Raw genomic sequence first — 21,104 nt, 5'->3', positions numbered from 1 at the left:
ACCATGAAATGTCTGAAATTAAAAATGTACACAAAAAATGATGACATGAGTAATGGCAAATAAACAATATTTGTATCGTATCAACAACATGTTTTTGGCAACAGAATAGATTTACTAATGCAACACCTCTTTCACAAACAACAACTTTGTGACGCAATCAAGCTAAATGAGTCTGATGTCGATCAAGATCAGAATTCAGTTTTCATTACTACATGAGCCATTCTCAGAGCTTCATTTTGCTAAAATCGCCATCATAATTAGATTTATGGTTCCAGAGATATGGTCATTTTAGTGTTGCACACTTGCTCAGAACAATAAAATACAAAGAAAGTTGAATACTATTGTTGCCTATATCTCAAAATCAATATTCCCGACATCGGACTCATTTTGCGTGATCGCATCACATTTTATGATGCTTCTGCTTCAAAAAGAATAAAATCTTCAAAGTATGTGAATCAAATTTTTCCAATGTTCAATGATTTTTTTAATTGTGTATATTAAGTCATACATACAGCTCAATACACAACAATTAACATAAATGTAGACAACAAAATTCTGTACAATTTTATTTTAAAAACCCAACAAAAATCCCTTTTTAATATAAACACATTTCTTTGTACAGTTATTTAACACTTTTCATTAAATTAGAATTTGGAGAAACAGAAAAAAGCCCAAAAATATAAAAAGCACATCATTGATGACTCTTTTATCTAGTGTGCAGGTAATATTTGGTTATATTAATGGTTTGTTACATGATTTATACATGGATAGCTGTGAGTTGATTATTATTTCAACAAATAGAATTTCATCATAGTTTTTAAAAAGGTCAAAACTTCAAAACATTTTGTAATGTTATGTCTACTACCTGCTTAATTGTACTATCAATCTAAATCCAGATTTATAGGATCCAGCTATGCAGCTCTTCTGATGTTTCAATTTTCTAAATTTCCCAAGATTAAATGACCACTTTTACTTTATAATCATGTCTTCTTTCTACTTATCCATAGACAACTTTAATATCATGATGAAAACTGTAAATACATTACAGACATACTACACAACACATTTGAAGTTGTTGACCTGCTTTAACCCAATGAGTACTACCTGCCGATCTAACATTGCCTCTGGTTGGTCAATTACATGATATTTTCACTTTAATCACCAATCAGAATGGAGCTTTGCAAATTATTCACCCCACTTTTGCATGGTGAAATTATTCTAACAATGTTGCTGATTGGGCTAATTGATAATGAAAACTTCTTTTTAGCCAATCGGCAGGTAGTTCTCATGGGGTTAAATCTATATTGATATTTACTACAGAGACAGACATAATGAGTATAGTTTATCTAAAATAGCACCATGCATCCTGCATGCAGAGTTGATCACATATCCGTGCCATCGGTTGAGTCCCTATGCGTTGATTTAGGCCTTGTTGGTATAGGCGGTGGTGTATTGGCATTGCCATTGCTTGAGTTGTGAATAGGGGTACCAATTGGGGAGTCACCTATTGATATCTGTCTTGGCAACGGTGGTGGATCTCCTTTAGGCGGAGGCCTGGAAACAGGACTATCTGGAGTCTGTGCAGTGGGAGACCCCGAAGCAGGTGTGGATGGAGAAGGCGATGGTGTTTCCATTGGATTTCGGCTGCGAGGCCTTGTCGGTACTGGTGGTGGCGCTTTAGAAGTAGAAGTTCTTCTGTGGTGTTGTTCATCTATACTATTTAGTTCATTGGTAGGAGTACTACTCTGTGATGATAAACTCACAGGTGTGTCACATTTAGGTGGGGATGCAACCCCTTTATTAGGCGTACCACCACCTTTAGGTGGAAGCAGAGGTGGTACATCCTCCTCAATGTCATCTCCCCTAGGAGTACTGTACTCAGCACCGCCTCTCCTAGGACCTTCTGTCAAACTCTTTCGTTGTTCCCTCTTAACTGGCAATGGTGGAGGTGGAGCGTCATCACCGTTCATGTTTTGATCATGTGTGCGAGGTGGTTCTATGACTTGAGATGGTGTGTGGTTCTGAGTAAGTGGCTGAAATGATGAGAAAATTAAGAAAAGGTGTAAGGATCCAATTGTTAAAATGAGACATGCATTAATAATGATAGCAATTATGAAACCAAATGTTTTTCTGAGGAATATATAGGTTTTTTTCATTGTGATGAACCCAAGGTAACTATAAACCATTCTTTTGTATTATACAGTGTGAAGGCAATATAATAGATTATCATTGTCTGCTATAGCCATCATGTAAGGTATCACTGGTTATACAAAGAAAGTCATAGTAATCTGATATTTCATCCCAATTGAAAAAACAACACTGTAATATTTTATTGCATGTGGTTCCTGGAGGGGGTTCTCCATGGTTGAAGGTATACGGGGATGTGCCATGGTTTTGGGGTACCTTTTCAGCAATTTTGGTATATCGATGGGTGGGTTTTCAGGGGAGACCAATACGCCCATTGAGTTCATTCGGGCAAAAGTGCCCCTAAAAGCGCCCAAATTTGGGTGCTTTTTGTGGAAAATTGGTATACTGAGGGTGGCAAAATCAGCAAAAAGTAGGTATAGAGAAAGTCTGCATCCGAAAGTTTGCATGGCACATCCACATAATTTTTTTTCCTCCCCCGATGTGGGTGGCTATTAACCCATGAGCACTGCTGACTTTCTTACAATGCCCCTGATTGATTAATAACATGATATAATCACCTGACTAATCAATCAAAATAGAGTTTTTATATTTCTTAAAAATGTTTAGCTTACCCCATTCAATCCTGCTGACTATTTTTACCTTATAATAAGATTGGCTCAATACACTATATATCCCCCCCCCCCCTTTGTAACCAATAATAGTTCTTAGAGGCCGATTCTGCCAGTAGTGCTCATGGGGTTAAGTTAATGGAAGCATTATCATTTGTATCTTAAATTATTAGATGAAAGTCAGCAATGATTATATAATGATAAGTCATATTAACATTAACAAGAATCTTGTTAATGGGTATTACAAAGATATGTAGTATGTCATATATCATTATGAGGCAAGTTACAGAATGGCTTCTGAGTACAAAATCAAACAAAAGGTCTATTAACTTTTAAAAATCTAACTTGTTTGTCAAACATACAGGTACATGGTGGCTCAAAACGATTCAGCTTTTCAGTAAATCCCAAACCCTTTGAGATTGGATATGATGATATATGTCATTGATGCACACTTTATGTCAACTTATGCATTCGTCATTTCAGACTGTTTTTGTCCATTACAAAGTATTCATACACTCCTAGATAATGAGAACCATTCAGAGCAAATGGGCAATGCTTTCAGACGCATTCATTTTTCCTGCGGGTTGCTGCATATATATTCGCTTGCATTTTCCAACATTTTTAGTGACAATTTTGTTATAAAAATTTTTGTCTTGTGTCTGAAATAGGTAAACGCCTTTCACTTGTTACTCGAGAAATTGCACAAAATAATGCACTTGTACTGAGATGTTGATATGTCTAATGCACTCCCCCATCAACATCTCAGTATGTGTGCATTATTTACAATACAATTTTACTCTCAACAAGTGATACGTATTTATTAACCTATAAATAGAAGTAGTATTTTGTCGCATAATTTATCTCCGATGAGATTGCTGTTGTAATTTGATGTTGATTACCACAAAGAGCAGTGAATCATTGAAATACTGCTCATAGATGAAGGTAGTAAATCAATGTGTAGGCCTAGAAAAAGCCAGATAAGCTAAATTTCATAAGCTAAATTTCCTACCAAGATAACAACATTTCTAATATCATTTGTGATACGATCTGGTCCATGGGGGCCAAAGGCAGCAAATTTGAAACTGAAAATTTCTACCTATATGTCCAAATATTCTGGGCACAAGATTCCTGGATTCAACAAAATGTCCAGCCCTGCAAACAAGTTTTCTTTATACAATTCTTTAGGAAACCTTTTGTTTGATTTTTTCCATGAGCATCAAAGTTAAATTAGGTCTAAGTGAAAACAGAAACTGAAATAAGAACAATGATTATGATTAAATGATTACGTCTGTAGCTACTGGCTGCTAGATAAAGGAAAGGAATTATGAGAAGTATAATTATTGACTTGTCAGGAGACTAGCTGTAGTATTTAATTAAGTTTAAAAGTTGTTAGTTAATTAAATCCATACACCTCCTAGGGAAGACATGACCTTAATCTCCCACAAGGAGATGGTGTCAAATGGAGTCACACATTTAGGTAACCCCCATTCTCGCTCACTGTGTGGAAGATTAAGGTCATGTCTTCCATAGGAGTGTATGAGTTAACGTTATTTGCACATCAGTGTCAGTTTTCATAGCAAAGATTACACAGTAATGTCAGTATGGTATGTGAGAATGAAAAGTCAACTTATCAACATATATGTATTATATAGGTGTGAAGTCAATAGGAACTTACAGCATGAAGATCAAGGCATTCTCTAGGTGTGATTCAATGAAGTAACATATGGGACATATATATTTCAACTTTGGGAAGTAACAGTTACAGGACTACAATACATCTGGTGTAAAGGAAGAATGTTTGTAAGTGTTTACATGATCTAAAAGAGAATATCGGAGCAGGACGGGGGCTTCTGCACTATCCTGCAGCAAGTTAAGTGCATACAATGTTCTTGTTTCTGAATATGAATTATGAATTGTTTTTGAATTATGATTCAGAATATCAAAACATCACTACAACAGATTGGGAAATCAGTGGTAAAACCATATTACCTCTTTACAAAGTGATTTCAAAGTTGCATATACTGGCAAAACAGCTAGTCTTTCTTTGTTATGTTTTTTAAATATCAGTTTATTGCTAGGGATCTGTTGCCTAAGTTAAGGAGGAATGAGCCTTTTTTATATCACAATTTAACAATGTAATTTTAGTATATCCAACAGACCTAGAAATCTGACACAAAATCTGTGAATCCATTCGTGCAAAGATTCTCTAAAAACATCAACAGCACAGATCCATGCAGAATTGTATAGACATCCTGACACTAGCGAGAGTTTACAGAGTGAAAAAAAGTGTAACCCTGAAGCACTGAGTTTGGTATGACTACTTATATAACATATACATGTACTTCATTTTTGAAGCAACTGAACCCCCAAAATGGTGATATTTGTTTTGATTAATCATGAAGTGAAGCGGTAGTATTTTTGTTATATTAGGTAGGTACGTAAATCGCAGCAATCATACATTTGCACAAATTAAGGATTCTCACAAATCCAAATGGATTCACAGGTATTGACACAGATTTCTAAGCCTGTCCAATGTGGTGGTTAAGCTTGGTTGATATATGTAAGCATGGATTCTCTGTCCATAACCTGTTGCTTTAAATATCTGATACATATGTTGTTAACTGGGGCCTAATAATGTTAGGCCCTCAAATAATGTTCAAATGTTGAATTTTGCAATTGGGCTCATTGAAGTTGAAAAATTCATATAGAAATCATAGCTATTATTCATGAAACTGATGTTTTCAGCCACTTTAAAATTTAGAATAGAACTGTTAATAGTATCCAAATTAATATAAAGTAAGTATAATTCCTGTTTAAAATTATAAACAAGGAATTAAATGCAGCAAATAGATTAGCAATGTTAAAACATAAGATTGAAGGTTCTTTAAAGGTATGTTAAAACATGATAAGAATATTTTTGGCACAAGTTATAAATTGCTGTAGAAGTGAAGAAGTCAAAGTCACTGGATTTATTTTGGCTACAGTCCTGTCTAATGGACCATTAATTTTACAGACAAAAAAAGGAGCAAATTTTGCAGATTTGTTTGAAAAAATAAAGAGAATTGTTCAGATTTCTTTAAAAAAATCCAACAAAAAAACCCAAAACATTCTTGTACAAGAATTAGCTGAAACAGAAAAAATATATGTATTTTTGTTGATAAATGCTCCAACATTGTACTTTTCTTTTCTACAGCAAATGCTAAGCAAGTTAAGTAGATGTTTCAAAAGATAACATAACATTAGATTGAAACATGATTAGAAAGATATAATGAATGTGAGAGTGGCAACCCATGATTTAACATAAAATGTTAGGTTTTCTTAATATGTAGAGCAAATAATAGCCTTTTTCAGCCCGGTAGTAAGCATGATCCTTCACCCCTCCTTGTGATTGCTCTCCTTCAGCCCCAAGTTGTGAGCTACAAGCTTAATTCCACTAGCCCTCTTTGCTGTAGCTGTAGCTGTAGCTATGCTGATGATGCTACATGAGGAGTATCATCAAAACTATATCACGCACCTACACAATAGGGCTGAGTTGAGGTCGTTACTAGGGTTACTTGGGCACCGCGTTTACCTGATTTTTCATTTGCTGCAGAGCTTGGAAATGTACAGAAGATTTCTGCAAATGAAAAGATATGGCATACAAAATGCACAGCATTGTAAGATCTCATACCTGCTCAAATTTTAACATTTCAGTCATTCTTGTAATTGCTGCAATGACTGACATTATTTCATTTAAGTACCTAATTCTACATCATTTCTGCTTTGAAATATGAAGTAACCCCTGCACCAATGCAGACGATATATTTCACAGGTGCATTCTGTCAACTTATGTAATTTGACTTTTAGGGTGCATTTTGTGATTACAACATCTTCTTTTTTCAGCATGGATTGATATATATATATATATCGACAACAAAACCTTATTTCCAATATTTCAGTTGATTCCAATTCAGGGTTTCCGAGTTATGCAAAATTATATGTATTACATCAATTACTGGTTGTTGACAGCCAGAAAAAACAAATTGAACAATTTCTTTGGCAAATGATCAAATCTGCAAGAAATGTTACATGTTCATACATTATGTAGTCCAAGATGTGTGATGGTATATCTCAACCTTTTGGAAGGAGGGGTGTGGTGAGGTTGTGGATCACAAAATGCTCCTTTAAGCAATGATGTGCCTGTTTGACATATGGCTTGTTGTGATACAACTATGCTACATTCTTCACACCACAAAACCTATAAATTGACTCACATAATTGATCTTGCTCTATTATGCTTAGGTGGTCTCTATACCATTGGTTGATTCAACTATTCATCAATATCTTATATTTCCTTGATCATTTTGTCATATCTAGATTATGTGATGATGTCCATGTACAGGGTGTCATAATAACTGAACAATGTATTATATTCAAAATATCTTTATTTTTGCTGTTAGTTGCTTCATGTTAAGACAGTACTATGCAACAACCACCACAGCAGATCTATGAATGTTGTGTTATGTCTACAGCCCAAGGAAGAACAACTTTGTTGATTTGGGCCTTCGTGGTGAAATAAAGCTTCCTATCCTATCCTTTCCTATCCTAGGCTATAAGCTTTGAAAATGGTAGCATGACTTGAGACACCCTGTACATGTAATTGTGAAACCACCTATCAATGCTTGATTTTATTTCTCTCTGAGTGACACCAATGGATGACATTTATGAGTTGAATGCTTATTTATAAAGAAGATGGATACCAATAAAAAGTTTGAAATTACACTGGTCTGCCTGAAGTAACAGTATTGATGTAGGTATGTTTTAATTTGGCTGGTTGCAGTATAAACTCACTCAAGTTGAAAATGTTTTGTATACAACATGGCAAGTCATGGATATTGGTGAGACCACATCAGCAAAATATTACATGTTTGGCATTACATTAAAATATCCTTATATTGTTTCCATGTTAAGACAGTGCTATGCAACAACCACCACAGCAGATCTATGAATGATGCAACTAATTACAAGAAAGTAAAGCACACTGTGAACCCAAACTAGTTTTTTTCAAGTTTACCACACAACAAGTTTCATCTATGTTTTTGAAATAATGATGTATATTCATCCGCAGAAGACGCCGGTTGGCCCAGTGAAAGCGCTCCGGCGAGTGCACCAAATTTGAATAGCGTAAAAGTATTATTTTGCTTTCTATTTATGTTTTTGATGTTTGCTTTAATATGACACCCATATATTTCTTTGTATGAGTTGTAATTGCCAATCACCATGTCCCCTCTAATTATGCTATCCCATTTTGCATTACCATAGTTACTGTAGCACATATAACCATTAATATACAAACCTCAGAGTCATCTTCTGCCAACGGTGAGATCTCCTGTTTCAGTCAAAAATGTCAGAGTTTAAATAATCTAACTTTCTACTTTATGAAAAACTTTCACTATGGTGAATTACATACATGTTTTACTTAACAAAATGAACAAGCATATTAGAAACAGCCCACCCACTCCTGTAGACACCACACATGAAGCAATTACCCAGTAAATGCATCCATGGTGGTACATGCCTGGCTGATCAACACAGTGAAGAGGAGAACAAGTAAATTTAATTAATTCTTTTAAGGGGGTACTACACCCCTGCCCAATTTTGTGCCTATTTTTGCATTTTTCACAAAATTATAGCGCATTGGGGACAAGTAAGATATGTATATTATAGGGGCAAGGACTACAACTACTGCACTGGAAATTTTATTTCAGCACAGACAACAGTTGTGGAGTTACAGTCAAAAATGAGGGAAAACCAATATTTGATCAATAAATCAATAACTACTTGCTCTGAGTTGCTGAATTTTCAGTACAGTAGTTGTAGACCTTGCCCCTATAATATACATATCTTGCTTCTCACCAATGTGCTATAATTTTGGAGAAAAATGCAAAAATCGGCAAAAAATTGGCCAGGGGTGTAGTACCCCCTTAATGGAAACAGCAATGTTGTCACAATGCGAAATTACAGGAACTACAATAATAGCCAGCATCCAGAATGCACTGGAAAATTGCTTACATTTCACAATCCCTGCCAACTTACACAATTATTAAACAGAACCTTTCCCATGTTTTACCTTTTATTTTACTTCTTCATTTTTTGTTTGGATTTCTATTGACTTACCCTTCTTTCTGGTAGTTGAGGTGGTGGTGGGTCTGGTGGAGCTGCTGGTGTTGGCTCAGGAGCGTCAAAGTTAGCTAGTGAATCTGATGATGAGGTACTGGCAGCTACAGATAAAATCATACAACTTATGCATGAGACATATTCATTATGTATGGTTTCCTATCTTACATTATACAAATATTAACTGTCTATGAGTGTGATGGTCGAAATATAATCACAAGGTGAAAGATGGATTGTTCCATTCCACGAGCCGGAACGGCGAGTGGAATGGAACAATACATCTTTCACTGAGTGATTATATTTTGACCATTACACAAATTTAAGACAGGTAATATTTGTTTTATATCACTCATACATAAATTCTATTACTAAAATAATATTTAAGGTAGGAAATACATTTTTTCATCAACATAACACCATGTTTTACTGTGATATTCTTCACATTTTGTGGTCCACCCCATAACTAAATAGGCGAGTCTAAGAGTCAGCGCACGGCTTGGCGCAGGCGCACTACGGCGCAGCACTATGATGGTAAAGACTATCACACGGAGAGGGTAATGGTAAAAATGATAAATGGCAATCAACCAATGAACTGTCTAGAATTTATGTATGAGTGATATAATAAGACCTATCATTAAAACAATATGTTTCCTAATTTTCGAGTTGTAATGTTCCACCATGTTTTTGTTCACACCTTCTAACAAACCATATCTCTGGCATTATATTTTACAGGGATAATGAGAAAAATGTGAGCTTTCTTCTGATACCAATACACATCCATCTGTGTATCTGTAATAAAGTAACATCAAAATAACATCCAGTTACCAAGGACTCTCTTTTATAATTTGCAGGAGAGCATTAAATAACTCTTCTGGAACCTTCAAGGAGAGCTGTTCAGAGCATTTACAATAGAATGTAAAAAGCGAATGGTCAACGAAGAAGAGCAAAAAATTACTTTGATATATCAGATTTAATGGGAGCAGTAGAGATTGCTCTCTCTCTCTCCTCAAAAGGCAGTCCCTGAATTATATTGTTCCCAATGTGGATGCAAACTGGACAAAAATACTGGTACACATGATGAGTATATTAATCTTGATCTAAATGCCATGGTGATATCCCAAATATGACTACAAGGTATGTAAATATTATAAAACAAGATTGGTATATATTGGATTGGTTTCTGATTTGGGTGAATTAACTAGATTATAAATGTAGATGTATGCTGAAGGTAAACAATATAGTCAATCCAGCTGGGAATTTTTGCTAGTTTTATGTGAAATTCCAGCCGAAAATGGCTGAAATTGATAAAATCCAGTTGAATTTTGCACAATTTAGCCTCAAATTCGACAATTTCATTTAGAATTCCAAAATCCCTTCACACCATTTCCACTTTTTATGGATGAAAATGGTTGGATCTGGAATTATTTACACTGTTGAATTTGGTTGGAATGCCAAATTCTTACACAGTATTCCACTACATCTAAATTCAATAATCACTTCTTGGAATGATGCAGAAGTATGATTGCAGAATTGGATGCATTTAAGTATTGAATGTTGGAATGTAGCTTGATATCAATATGAAATATGGAAATGATGAAGTCAACCTTATGTCAAAACTCATCAAAACATCCACAGTCCATGCAGAGTGGCTCATTTATCATTCTCTTACCAGCAGTGTTTACTCAGGCTGAATATTGCCATTTGGCTCAGTGAAAATCAGATTTAGTATACAAGAATTTGCAATTCTGTATAACTATCAGTCAATTAGAGAAAATTAGCCAAAATTCGGCCAATTTGCGAACAAAGGTGCACCCAATTTCCAGAGAGAAAGAGAGAGAGAGAGTTAACACTGCTAACTGGTACTACACATTTCTTCCTTCTATATATGTGCTGTGCCCCAATGTATGAGTATTATCACACATGCTTCATGCATAATGTTAATGTGACAGGTACCCAGGTGATTTCATGTTACTTTATAGAGTGTATGCAATAAATCAACCGGAACGGTATAACAATTGAAATGGCAGCCATGTTGGAGGATAGTTCTAAGATAGCTTAAGATGACAGAGGGACAGGTCTCTAGATCGATTCCACAACCATTCATACCTATCACCTGTTTTATTGTAGTATCATGCAAATTGCACTGTGGTACAGAATTTTATTTAAATGAAGACGACTCTGTCCTGAGTGACGTCGTATTGCATACCCTCTATAGAAGAGGTGCTACTCCTGAAGTAGGGCTCAATTTTAGCACTTGCCCAATGAGTTGTAAAAATGGTATTGGATATAGGAACTGGTCCAATACAGCTCATAATATGTGCTGGCAGGCAAGTTGTTCAAAAAGTTAAGCGTAAGCCTTGTCCTGAAGTAAGCCCTCTACATCTAGTGCAAACTTGTGGAATGGTTTGCTTTGTCATGCATTGAAACTATCAGAGATGTAAATGGGTAGAGATCCACATCCTGAAAATGGATCTGACCCTTGGTCAGACGGCTGAGCGTTGCATGTGGCATCAAACATTTATAGGGGCTCGTCCGGGAAATCACTCCCTAGAAATTTTGTTTGCTCTTGTTAGGCTGAAATATCATCATCCAATTCCAGAAAGGTAAAAAAACATATTTTTCTTTCTTTTTTTTTGCACATCCGGAATATTTTGTTATGGCTCCAAATATGAATTTCTGAGAATATCCAGGAAAGTTACATCTCTGAAGTATTTGGTTGGGGAAGGTACATCTTTGTTAGTATAAGTAGTATACATTCTCTTGTGCTATTCTAAAGTAATGAAGGTGCTTGTAAGTTACCTGCTAAAGTCATGTTAATCATTACATACACACATAACTGACAAGTGACAAACACATTTTGTAATGATCTACATTGTCAAATATGTGACAAGCAATTTGTTTCCTGATGAAATTTGTGACCACATTTTACATAACATTGATTACCAATTTCCCATATCATTTCCACCAATGCTTTAACCATAAATATAACAAGGTAAGCTATAAGAATGGGACCATTTTCACCTCAACATGCACCAGGTCATCCCTGACTACCATAATCCTCAACCACATATTACAGGTGCATTACATATCCATACCATAATATCACTTACATAGCTGCTCTTTTACACTTGAACCATAAATATGAAATGGCAGCTATTAAACATGGGATTATTTTCATGGTGGTCGAGCGTAACGGGCTCTGACTCATAATCGGAAGGTTGTGGGTTCGAGCCTCGGCGACACCATCATGTTGCGCCCTTGAGTAAGACACTTTATCTCGATTACTCCTCTCCACCCAGGTGTATAAATGGGTACCGGCATTCTTAAATGCTGGGAAGGTAACAGTCTCGCTGTAGCAACATTACATGGAGGAGTCTGGCCCAATCACCAATGAAAGAGAGATGGGCACTCCGATCACTGTTTATACAGGATCGTCTCCTTTACCTTTACTTTTTTATTTTCACCTCAGCGTGCATCATGTCATCCCTAACTACCATAATCCTCAACCATACATACAGGTGCATCATATATCAATTACATAGTTACTAGTATTACACTTGAACCATAAATATAACAAAGCAGCTATTAAGATAGGGACCTTTTTTACCTCAACCTGCAGGTGCATCACATATCAATTACAAAGCTGCTCTATAACACTTCACTTACTTGAGCTAGGTCTGGAACTCTTGCCTGCTTTCTCACTGCTTCCACTAATAAAGTCCTTGACTCTGGTCAGCGGCGATTTCTTGTCCCCCTCCGAGCTATCAGTACTTTGTACGGACAACACTAAGACACATAGAAATAAATTTTTTATTGTCTCCCCAAATTGACACGGCAAATTAAATTAAATAAAGGATGCCATCACAATGGTGAATACAGGCAAGGAAGATTATCTGGTAACAGAAGAACTGGAAAAGCTAGAGGGAGGGTCACTCACATATCAGGGCTATACAGGTATGTGCTACTTTGCTCTGCTGCCCCTAAACCAATTCAATTTCACCTTGTTTTGGTTCTTTCAACATCTTTGAAATAAATTTATGCTCAATCCATACTATTTGGCTTAATTTCAACTCCCGGTTCAAGACCTAAATTGGATGAAGCATTCAAATGATCATTATTTTTGCACATACATGTATCTACCAGTTTGAGTGTCCCTCACCCCACCAGGTTGGCAGGTAGATACTGTCATATGAATGGCAATATCAAGGCTACACACATAGTTTACATTCACTGTGCCTTTAAATAGTACGTCAAACAATGTTGAAGCATGTTTGATTACTCAACATTACAATTTTGTTCTTAAAAGAACTTGACAGAGTATAATGTAAATTAAAAAAATAATTTTTGAGGATATATTCCTTTCTTTCAATTTAAAATCTATTGTATTTACCTGAGTTAGCTCTGTGAACAATTTTGATATGTTGAAATTTGTGAGTTAGAAAGGCATTATAGCAAAGTTGAGTTAAAAATTGTAGTGGTAGTATTAGAATTGAAAGGCTGTGAGAATGAGCAAAAGAGAGAAAATAGAGACAGGCAGGAGAGAGAGAGAAAATTAGGTTAGACACTGTATTTACTCTATTAAATGCCCCAGGGGTGCTGCAATTTCGAAAAGGGGGTATAATTAGAAGTGAATTTTCATGGAAAAAATTTTGCAAAATAAAACTTCCGGAATTTGCGACATACAACTTCCAGGTTGAAATTCAACATGACGGCAATCATACAGGATCCACATATTATCGGAAAATAGTACCAAATTAGATCTGTAGGTGAATTTTTATGCAAGAATGCAATTGATTTAGTTAACAATCTATTATAACATGGTAATGAATTGGATGGAAATGTAAGTTAGAATAGGATTTGTCCATGCGATTTCGCGATCATGACATGCCAGTTTGAAGCTTACTTACAATGCTTACATGCTATGGCATGGACATTTTCTGCATTCAGTAATTTTTTTTGTCGTAAAAAGATGGGGGGGGGGGGGTCATTTAATACAGTAAATACGGTATGCATTGTTGTAGTTGATATTCTGGGTTAGATATTTTCTACACTATAGAGAATGTGATCCTATTCACATTAAGGGATGGGGTATGAGTGTTTGGACAGTATTTATTGTGGGACATTAGAGCACATCAGACATATCGAATTGCATTCTAAATCTGAAGAATGTCATTCTGATATCAAATAATTTTGATTTTTGAAATTCGCAATTTAATACACATTTTATGGCAAATCATTAAAATTGATATTTTGATATTTAACAGTACTTGAAGTAAACTTTGTAAATCTGATGATTTATACTTAAAGTGTATGTAGGTGGGATGAAAACCGACGATCAATTGAAAATTTTGACCTTTCAGTATTGAAGATATGGATTTTTTTCCCAAAACACCAAAAAAAAATTTTGGTCTTTTGGGAAAAAAATCCATATCTTCAATATGAAAGGTCAAAATTTTCAATTGACCGTCGGCTTTTCCTCCCTGCTACATACACTTTAAGAATATGTCATTAGATTTATATATTTTACTTCGAGGACAGTTATATATCAAAAATTTGAAAAATATCAAATTTTTATAATTTGTCATAAAATTTGTATTATATTGTAATTTTCAAAAATGAAAATTATTTGATATCAGAAAGACATGCTTCAGATTCAGAATGCAATTCGACAGGTCTGAGGTGCTCTCATGTCCCACAAAAAATACTGTCGAAACGTTAATAAACGCTCATTTTAGATCCCTTAAGCCCAGGTTGTAATATCCCAACTATAATACGGTAGATGAAGCATAAGTTTGCATTAGTGAATGGCATTATCAATTAGGAGGTTAGCATCATTTACCAAACGGTAATTGTTTGTTTCAGGTGGTTTAGAAAAATGTGGCAAATGAATGTTGTTTTAGCTAATAGGTAAGATTAAGAAGTGTATAGCATTTATGTACTACACATTTTCCGAATCTGTTCAAAATATATTTAGTTTTTATTACATACCAAACTCTGCCAACTATGGTTAGACAAAATGTCTAATTTTGGTCCTATAACACTATCGGTGCCCCGATAGGTACTGATGGCTCTTTCTATCGTACCCTGAACATTTGCAGTGTTTTTGTTTTTATTTTAAAATAAAAAATGATAACACCATGCAAATATTAATTATTTTGCTTGATACAATTTATTACATCACCAGGGTATTATAAAAAGAGTCATCATTACCTAACCAGACACCAATAGTACTATTGGACCAAATTAAACATGGTACTTTAAGGCTTTATTAAAATTACAATATATTTCTGTTATCAAATCTTTATAGGATATACAGTCATTTTACCAGCAAACTAGATTTTGATTTTGCCATCCTGAAATGAAAACCAAACCTTAGAACTTGTTTAGTTTCAAAGGTCAATTCAAAGAGAAAGGTGAACAATAGAATCACCTGATGACAGCCTTAACACATGATGGAATAATTGACACACGTATTGTGTATTTGAAGATGCTCTATTTCTATTTACTTAAAGATACCAGAATACAACAGTTTTGAGTCAAATTCAGTAACAAGGTCATGTTTTTTTAAATCGCAACTTAAATATTCTATGACAATTTGGTTATTTATCAAGATGGTCTTACGTTTTAAGTGTCAAAAATTACATGACTGTGTATCCCTTTAAAGCTTCAGTATGACATTTTGAATAAAACATAAACACAATTAACACCATCAAACACATCAATCCATTCCAGTCATTCTACTTTAAAAAGGCCATTGCATACTCTCTTACCCTAAAGTACAATTTAATCATGCATGTTTCCCCATTAGGCAAATGAATGAATTTTATTTCTCCTTATTTTCTGTCCCTAGAAAAGTGGGGAAAATAAAAAAAATCCAATATTGGGCCTAGAGTTACAGATGCCTTGTGTCGCTTTGCAAGTCTCTGTATCTTAGAAAATGTTTTGATTATGACACCATTAAATGCAAGCTTATTATACTTTCATTCCAAAAAAAGCGGTACAAGGTATAAAATGGAGGCGTGGCTTTGCTCACACTTCAATTGCTGCTTAGATTTAAGTATGCAATAGTCTTTAAAAACGCAAGGTACAATCAATTGTGTTCATCCGAGTTTTCTTTACATGCAAAATTGCATATATTCTATATGACTATACATCGTACTCCTGAAAATCTGCAAGTTTACTATTAGTGAATTCAATGAACTCATAAGCACTCAGGCACTGGTTATTTCATCCCTAAAAGTAGTTTTACTGTAGACTTCTTACAACTCAATTATTTTGGGAATTACCAAACTAAGATCATAATTTCACATAAAAATACCCCTTGGAATTGACTAGTACCCTTTGATGAAGAGGTAATAATTTCAGTTTTTACCTCTTCAGATCATATAGTATAAAGAAAACCCTGATGTGCACTGTTACTGTGATACAATGTCATGCAATACACAGGGAAACCATAAATTTGTAGCAAGTAATACTCTGGCTAACCTGAAGTATATACATAATCAATGCTGCTGATATTCATACGCTCATTTGCAGCAAGCATTCATTCTTTGAGCACACTGATTACAAGTATTTCACTTGTTTGAAACTCCCTGATGTGATACTTCAGCCTGTACAAAGTGTACATGTACATCATGACATAGAACTTTACATAACCTAGGACCAGTTCACAAAGTACTTAAGTGCATGCTATGTCAATGCAAATACACATGTATGCCGTTGTACTAGGCAAAAAGAGTTTACTTTTGTTGAAATTGTTGCAAATTGGGCTACCCCAGTTGAAATCCAAACTACAGTTTGTCCACTTTGAAGTACAAAGTAATGTTCGCACATTTTGCGTAAGCGTATCATGCATCGCATATTAATACGCTCATGCATTTGTGTGCAGCTAGCAGCGTTTCAATTCCTTTTGACATTATGGCGCGCCGAAACTGCGTAATTTACTGTGTACTTTACTTCAAAGTGGACAAATTGTACATCAGTGTAAGATATGACCTTAATCTTCTACACAGAGTGTGTGAATTTGAAATGGGGTTACTAAAAAAACCCAAAATAGATCAATCCCTTGTTTGTTACAAAAATAATTCACGCGTAACATGAATTTACCAGATTCGGCTGTCTGTCAAATTCTTAACGATATACCTAATAGATATTCGCAGTCGTAGTGAATACATCATACACTAGTTACTGGTTCACGCTTGATTTGCACAGCTGTTAGCAACCCATTGACTCTGTGTTGTGATCAGTTTGATTGTGGTTCTGAACACAGATAGCATGAACTAGTTGACCTGGCAACTTTTAATTTGGATGTCACACTACGACAGCGAATAGTCACAAGTCACTGTCAGGAATTTCTCCCCATAATTGATAATTATTGCTCTTTGTGATTTATTGAGAAGTAGTAAATATCAAAATTCTTTCTAGTTAAAGGCCTATTTAGCGATTAGTTCATTCAGAAAAACATAAAAGTTGAGTGTTTTACACCTTTGTTAGTAGCATAGATGTGCTAACATTGCCTGCTAGTGGTTACGTTAAGCCATAAGCTATGTATTAAAAATAGCAAATTTGAACTTGAAACTGTAATATCTCTATTTAAGTAGAGACATCAGCTTTACATGTATTTGAGTGGGGTTTCAATTTTTTTCAATACTGCTGCTTTCCACATGCTTTGCAAAAGTTTTCATTTCATAAATACCTAATGACTATTTTAATGATATATCCTTCCCTTTGAAGCAATTTAAACACAGTGTTTTAATTTTTTTAAGACTTTTGCTGGGATCACTGAATGGGCCTTTAAGCTAATATGTGACATGATCAAGGGGAATGAGTCACTTGTCGACCCTGGTCGAAAATGAGTTTTACACATGTTTCTAAAGAGGACATTTAGAGCTTTCAGAAACAGAAAACGCCATGTTGATACGACTTTTCTTTGCAAAGTTGCATCAATTTATCAATCGCTGAAAACAATATAAAACAAAAGAATTTTAACACTTTATTTGCCAATATTTCAAAATCAATAATAGCGACATCCGACTCATTTCCCTTGATCGTGTCACATATAACAGACTAAGCTACTCATTACATTGTGTAGTTCAGTATCATTCTAGGAGAGTAGGTTGATATCTCATAGCTCACAAGACTAGGCAGCTACACCACTAACACCAAGTATTAAAATCATTGTACAGACTTCCAAACACCTCATGCAAATACAATATTCAGCAATAGTCTAATGTTATCTTCCACATCAAAACAACAACTACATTAGCAAGATCCAGATATAAGTATACAGTACACACCTGCATTAGGGTTGGGATATAAGTATACAGTACACACCTGCATTAGGGTTGGGATATAAGTATACAGTACACACCTGCATTAGGGTTGGGATATAAGTATACAGTACACACCTGCATTAGGGTTGGGATATGGTAACAGGTAGATTGCTATCTATATAGGGCTAAGAGCTATCACATAAGATGTAATACACTAGTATATGGGTAAGCAGGATTATGAGGTAGCATTGGTTGAAGTGATTCACAGGGTCTATACACTATGGGAAGGAGGTGCAAGCATGGTGATGTATGATATGAGATGACAAATATAGCACTAGTTCTTGTCAAGTAGCAAAAACAAAAACTAATAAAATGTAGGCTATTCCAGTTTAAATCCATACACCTCTTATGGAAGCCATGACCTCAATCTGCCATACTCGAGCTGTTTATTTCAAACGGAGTCATCCATTCAGGTATAATAACTCCATTTGAAATTCACACTCTGTGTACAAGATTAAGGTCATCCATAGGGGTATATGGATTTCAACTGAATATAATGCAACAAATGTATTGCACTTACTGCTACTTCTATCCTGTGTAGAGGACTCTCTTCTTCTGTGAAAGAAAGACCTTGATTGTGGCTGTAAAGAAACAACAAATAGTCAGAATTAGAACCACCATTCACAGGCTCTATCATATAATAATAGTCATAACAAATGTCAACTTTTTGAAAAGTTATTGTGAATGATTCCTGCCACTGGAGTTTATTTCAGCTAATCATGTTACATACCTTAACACAGATATATGCCGCCAAAGACATGTTGTAATGACTGTCATATTTGTAATAATGATGCTGTGTAGCATTTCTTTTACTCATTCTGGGAAAGTGCATGCGATTCTCTTATATAACGCTCAAAACATTTCCTAAATGGGCTGCCACTGAGTTATTTTGGTAAAGTGAGTGAATGTGATTCTTATTTATAATGCTCTAAACATTTCCCTAAGCTAGTTGCAACTTTAGAATATAGATTTGAAATTGCAGAGGTAGGGATGGTCAGCCAATGTATTTGTTTGTGAATGAGGGATATTAACATCAACTTGTTTCTTCACATATAGTTTCAATTATCACCCAATCACAATATGTCACATTCATTAGTCTTGCTTACTTTCATAGGGAGCAACAACAATATCAAAACTATTATCAATAACAATTTATAAACATATCAGTAAATGATCCAGCAAGACCACTTGGGGTGATGTATTTGGCAATTCCAGTTGAAATCCATTATACACCCCCTAATGAAGACATGACCTTGATCTCCCACACAGGGAGCATTAATGTTAAATTGGATTACCTGAATGGGTGACTCCATTTAAAATCTACAGCCAGTGTGGGAGAGATTAAGGTCAAGTCGATCATAGGGCGTATGGATTTGACCTGGAATAGCCCACAGTTATATCATATAGAGGCCCTGCATGTTTTTATCGATTGACTTCAAACAAAGGATTTGAACCTGTGGCCTGGCCGTAATGTAGTCTATTTAATACCGTAAAACCTCGTCTACAAGCATATAGAGTGCTTCTGATGATACCTAAATTAATCCCGGTGCCATTATGGAGTTTGAGCAAATAAACGACAGATCCAAGCATATACGAACAAGTATTATTGTAAGACCAATATTTTGCACTGGCATATTTACGCTAGTTTCGTATGAACTTAGATTTCATCAAAACACTATATATGCTTGTAGACAAGGTTTTACGGTATACTGTTGGGCCATGTTTGTGGTTAACTATGTCACATGCAGGATCTCTATTAAAGATATGTACATTACATTTGTTAGCATACATATAAATGACATCCATATTCTCTGTTAAATACCTCTACACCTTAATTGAATCAAGTTAATGACATGGGTTATTCATGTATTTCCCTGTAGCAATATCATACCTTGCAAAAGTGGTAGCATTAGTTTGGATTTGATAATTTGCAGCTTATTGGCATCCAACAAACAAATGTGCAAACATTACAACAAATTAAAGGAACTACTTCATTTTTCACCTTGGCAAGGCAGTGATATTAGTGCACATATCATTGGCAGTTTCAGAGCATTTGCTCAAATCGTTGGTTTATACATGCACAGGTTTCAAGATGCCACATAGATGCGTGCCCAAAATAGCTGCCTTAACGCTGTTACGCCACTGCCTCGGCAAGACGAAAATTGGTATAGCCACTATCAATGTGTTCTATAGTGCAATTTCACTGACAAACTGGTGCAAAGCATAAGGCATTGAAATGTACAGTATGCTTTCAAGTATGTGATACAATAATACTGTATAGCAACATATTTAAGCAGTATCAATTTGTTCTCCATTTTCAACTGTTCTGAATGACTTACAGTTTCTTTAATTCACTGGTTAGCCTATGGGTTACAAATATTGTTGAGGGCTTTTAAATTTGTAATACATCCACATCTTTCTGGAATGGTCCAAGAAATTAAATGATACAACATTTACAAACACAAGGTCAGTGACCCAATTGACCTCATTTCCCCACTTTTCCCATCAAAATTGAGATTTTGGCATCTCAAGAAAGATCCCATTTTCCACAACCCTAATAAAATTTGAGACCAGAGATATATTTCCTTTAGATTTTTGAATAAAAGAGTGATAGCCTCATCCACCCATGGTGGTATACTACACATACTGTTCAATGGACCAATTTGATACACATTTTTGCTTCTAACATCCAAACCGCTGAAAACTTTGAATCTGATTGTTTTGGTGACAGGCCTCCAGGGGTGGGACATGAAAAATAATTGATGGCTGCATAAGTTTGACCTGGTATTATTGGTGGGATATATAATACTTAGAGCAGGTTTCTTTTTTAGGGAGATTGTTGTACATGAAAGTCTTTGAA

General features: G+C 35.2%; 1 protein-coding gene across 1 annotated transcript in view; it reads right to left on the bottom strand.

Annotated features, from left to right (window-relative positions):
- Positions 1 to 370: 370 nt before the first annotated feature.
- Positions 371 to 21,104, bottom strand: part of LOC140149279 (dedicator of cytokinesis protein 3-like) — a 134,451-nt gene continuing 113,717 nt past the window's right edge. The window contains exons 45-50 of the mRNA XM_072171541.1: positions 18,765 to 18,825; positions 12,579 to 12,698; positions 8,913 to 9,016; positions 8,092 to 8,124; positions 6,328 to 6,372; positions 371 to 2,033 (exon numbers count right to left, since the gene is read on the bottom strand). Coding sequence (XP_072027642.1) covers positions 1,383 to 2,033; positions 6,328 to 6,372; positions 8,092 to 8,124; positions 8,913 to 9,016; positions 12,579 to 12,698; positions 18,765 to 18,825 — 1,014 coding nt within the window. The 3' untranslated portion in view covers positions 371 to 1,382. The remainder of the gene's footprint in view (positions 2,034 to 6,327; positions 6,373 to 8,091; positions 8,125 to 8,912; positions 9,017 to 12,578; positions 12,699 to 18,764; positions 18,826 to 21,104) is intronic.

This window comes from Amphiura filiformis, chromosome 3, assembly GCF_039555335.1.
Source record: "Amphiura filiformis chromosome 3, Afil_fr2py, whole genome shotgun sequence".
NCBI lineage: Eukaryota > Metazoa > Echinodermata > Ophiuroidea > Amphilepidida > Amphiuridae > Amphiura > Amphiura filiformis.
The sequence above is the reverse complement of the archived record's forward strand: the minus strand, read 5'-3'. Positions and strand labels throughout refer to the sequence as shown.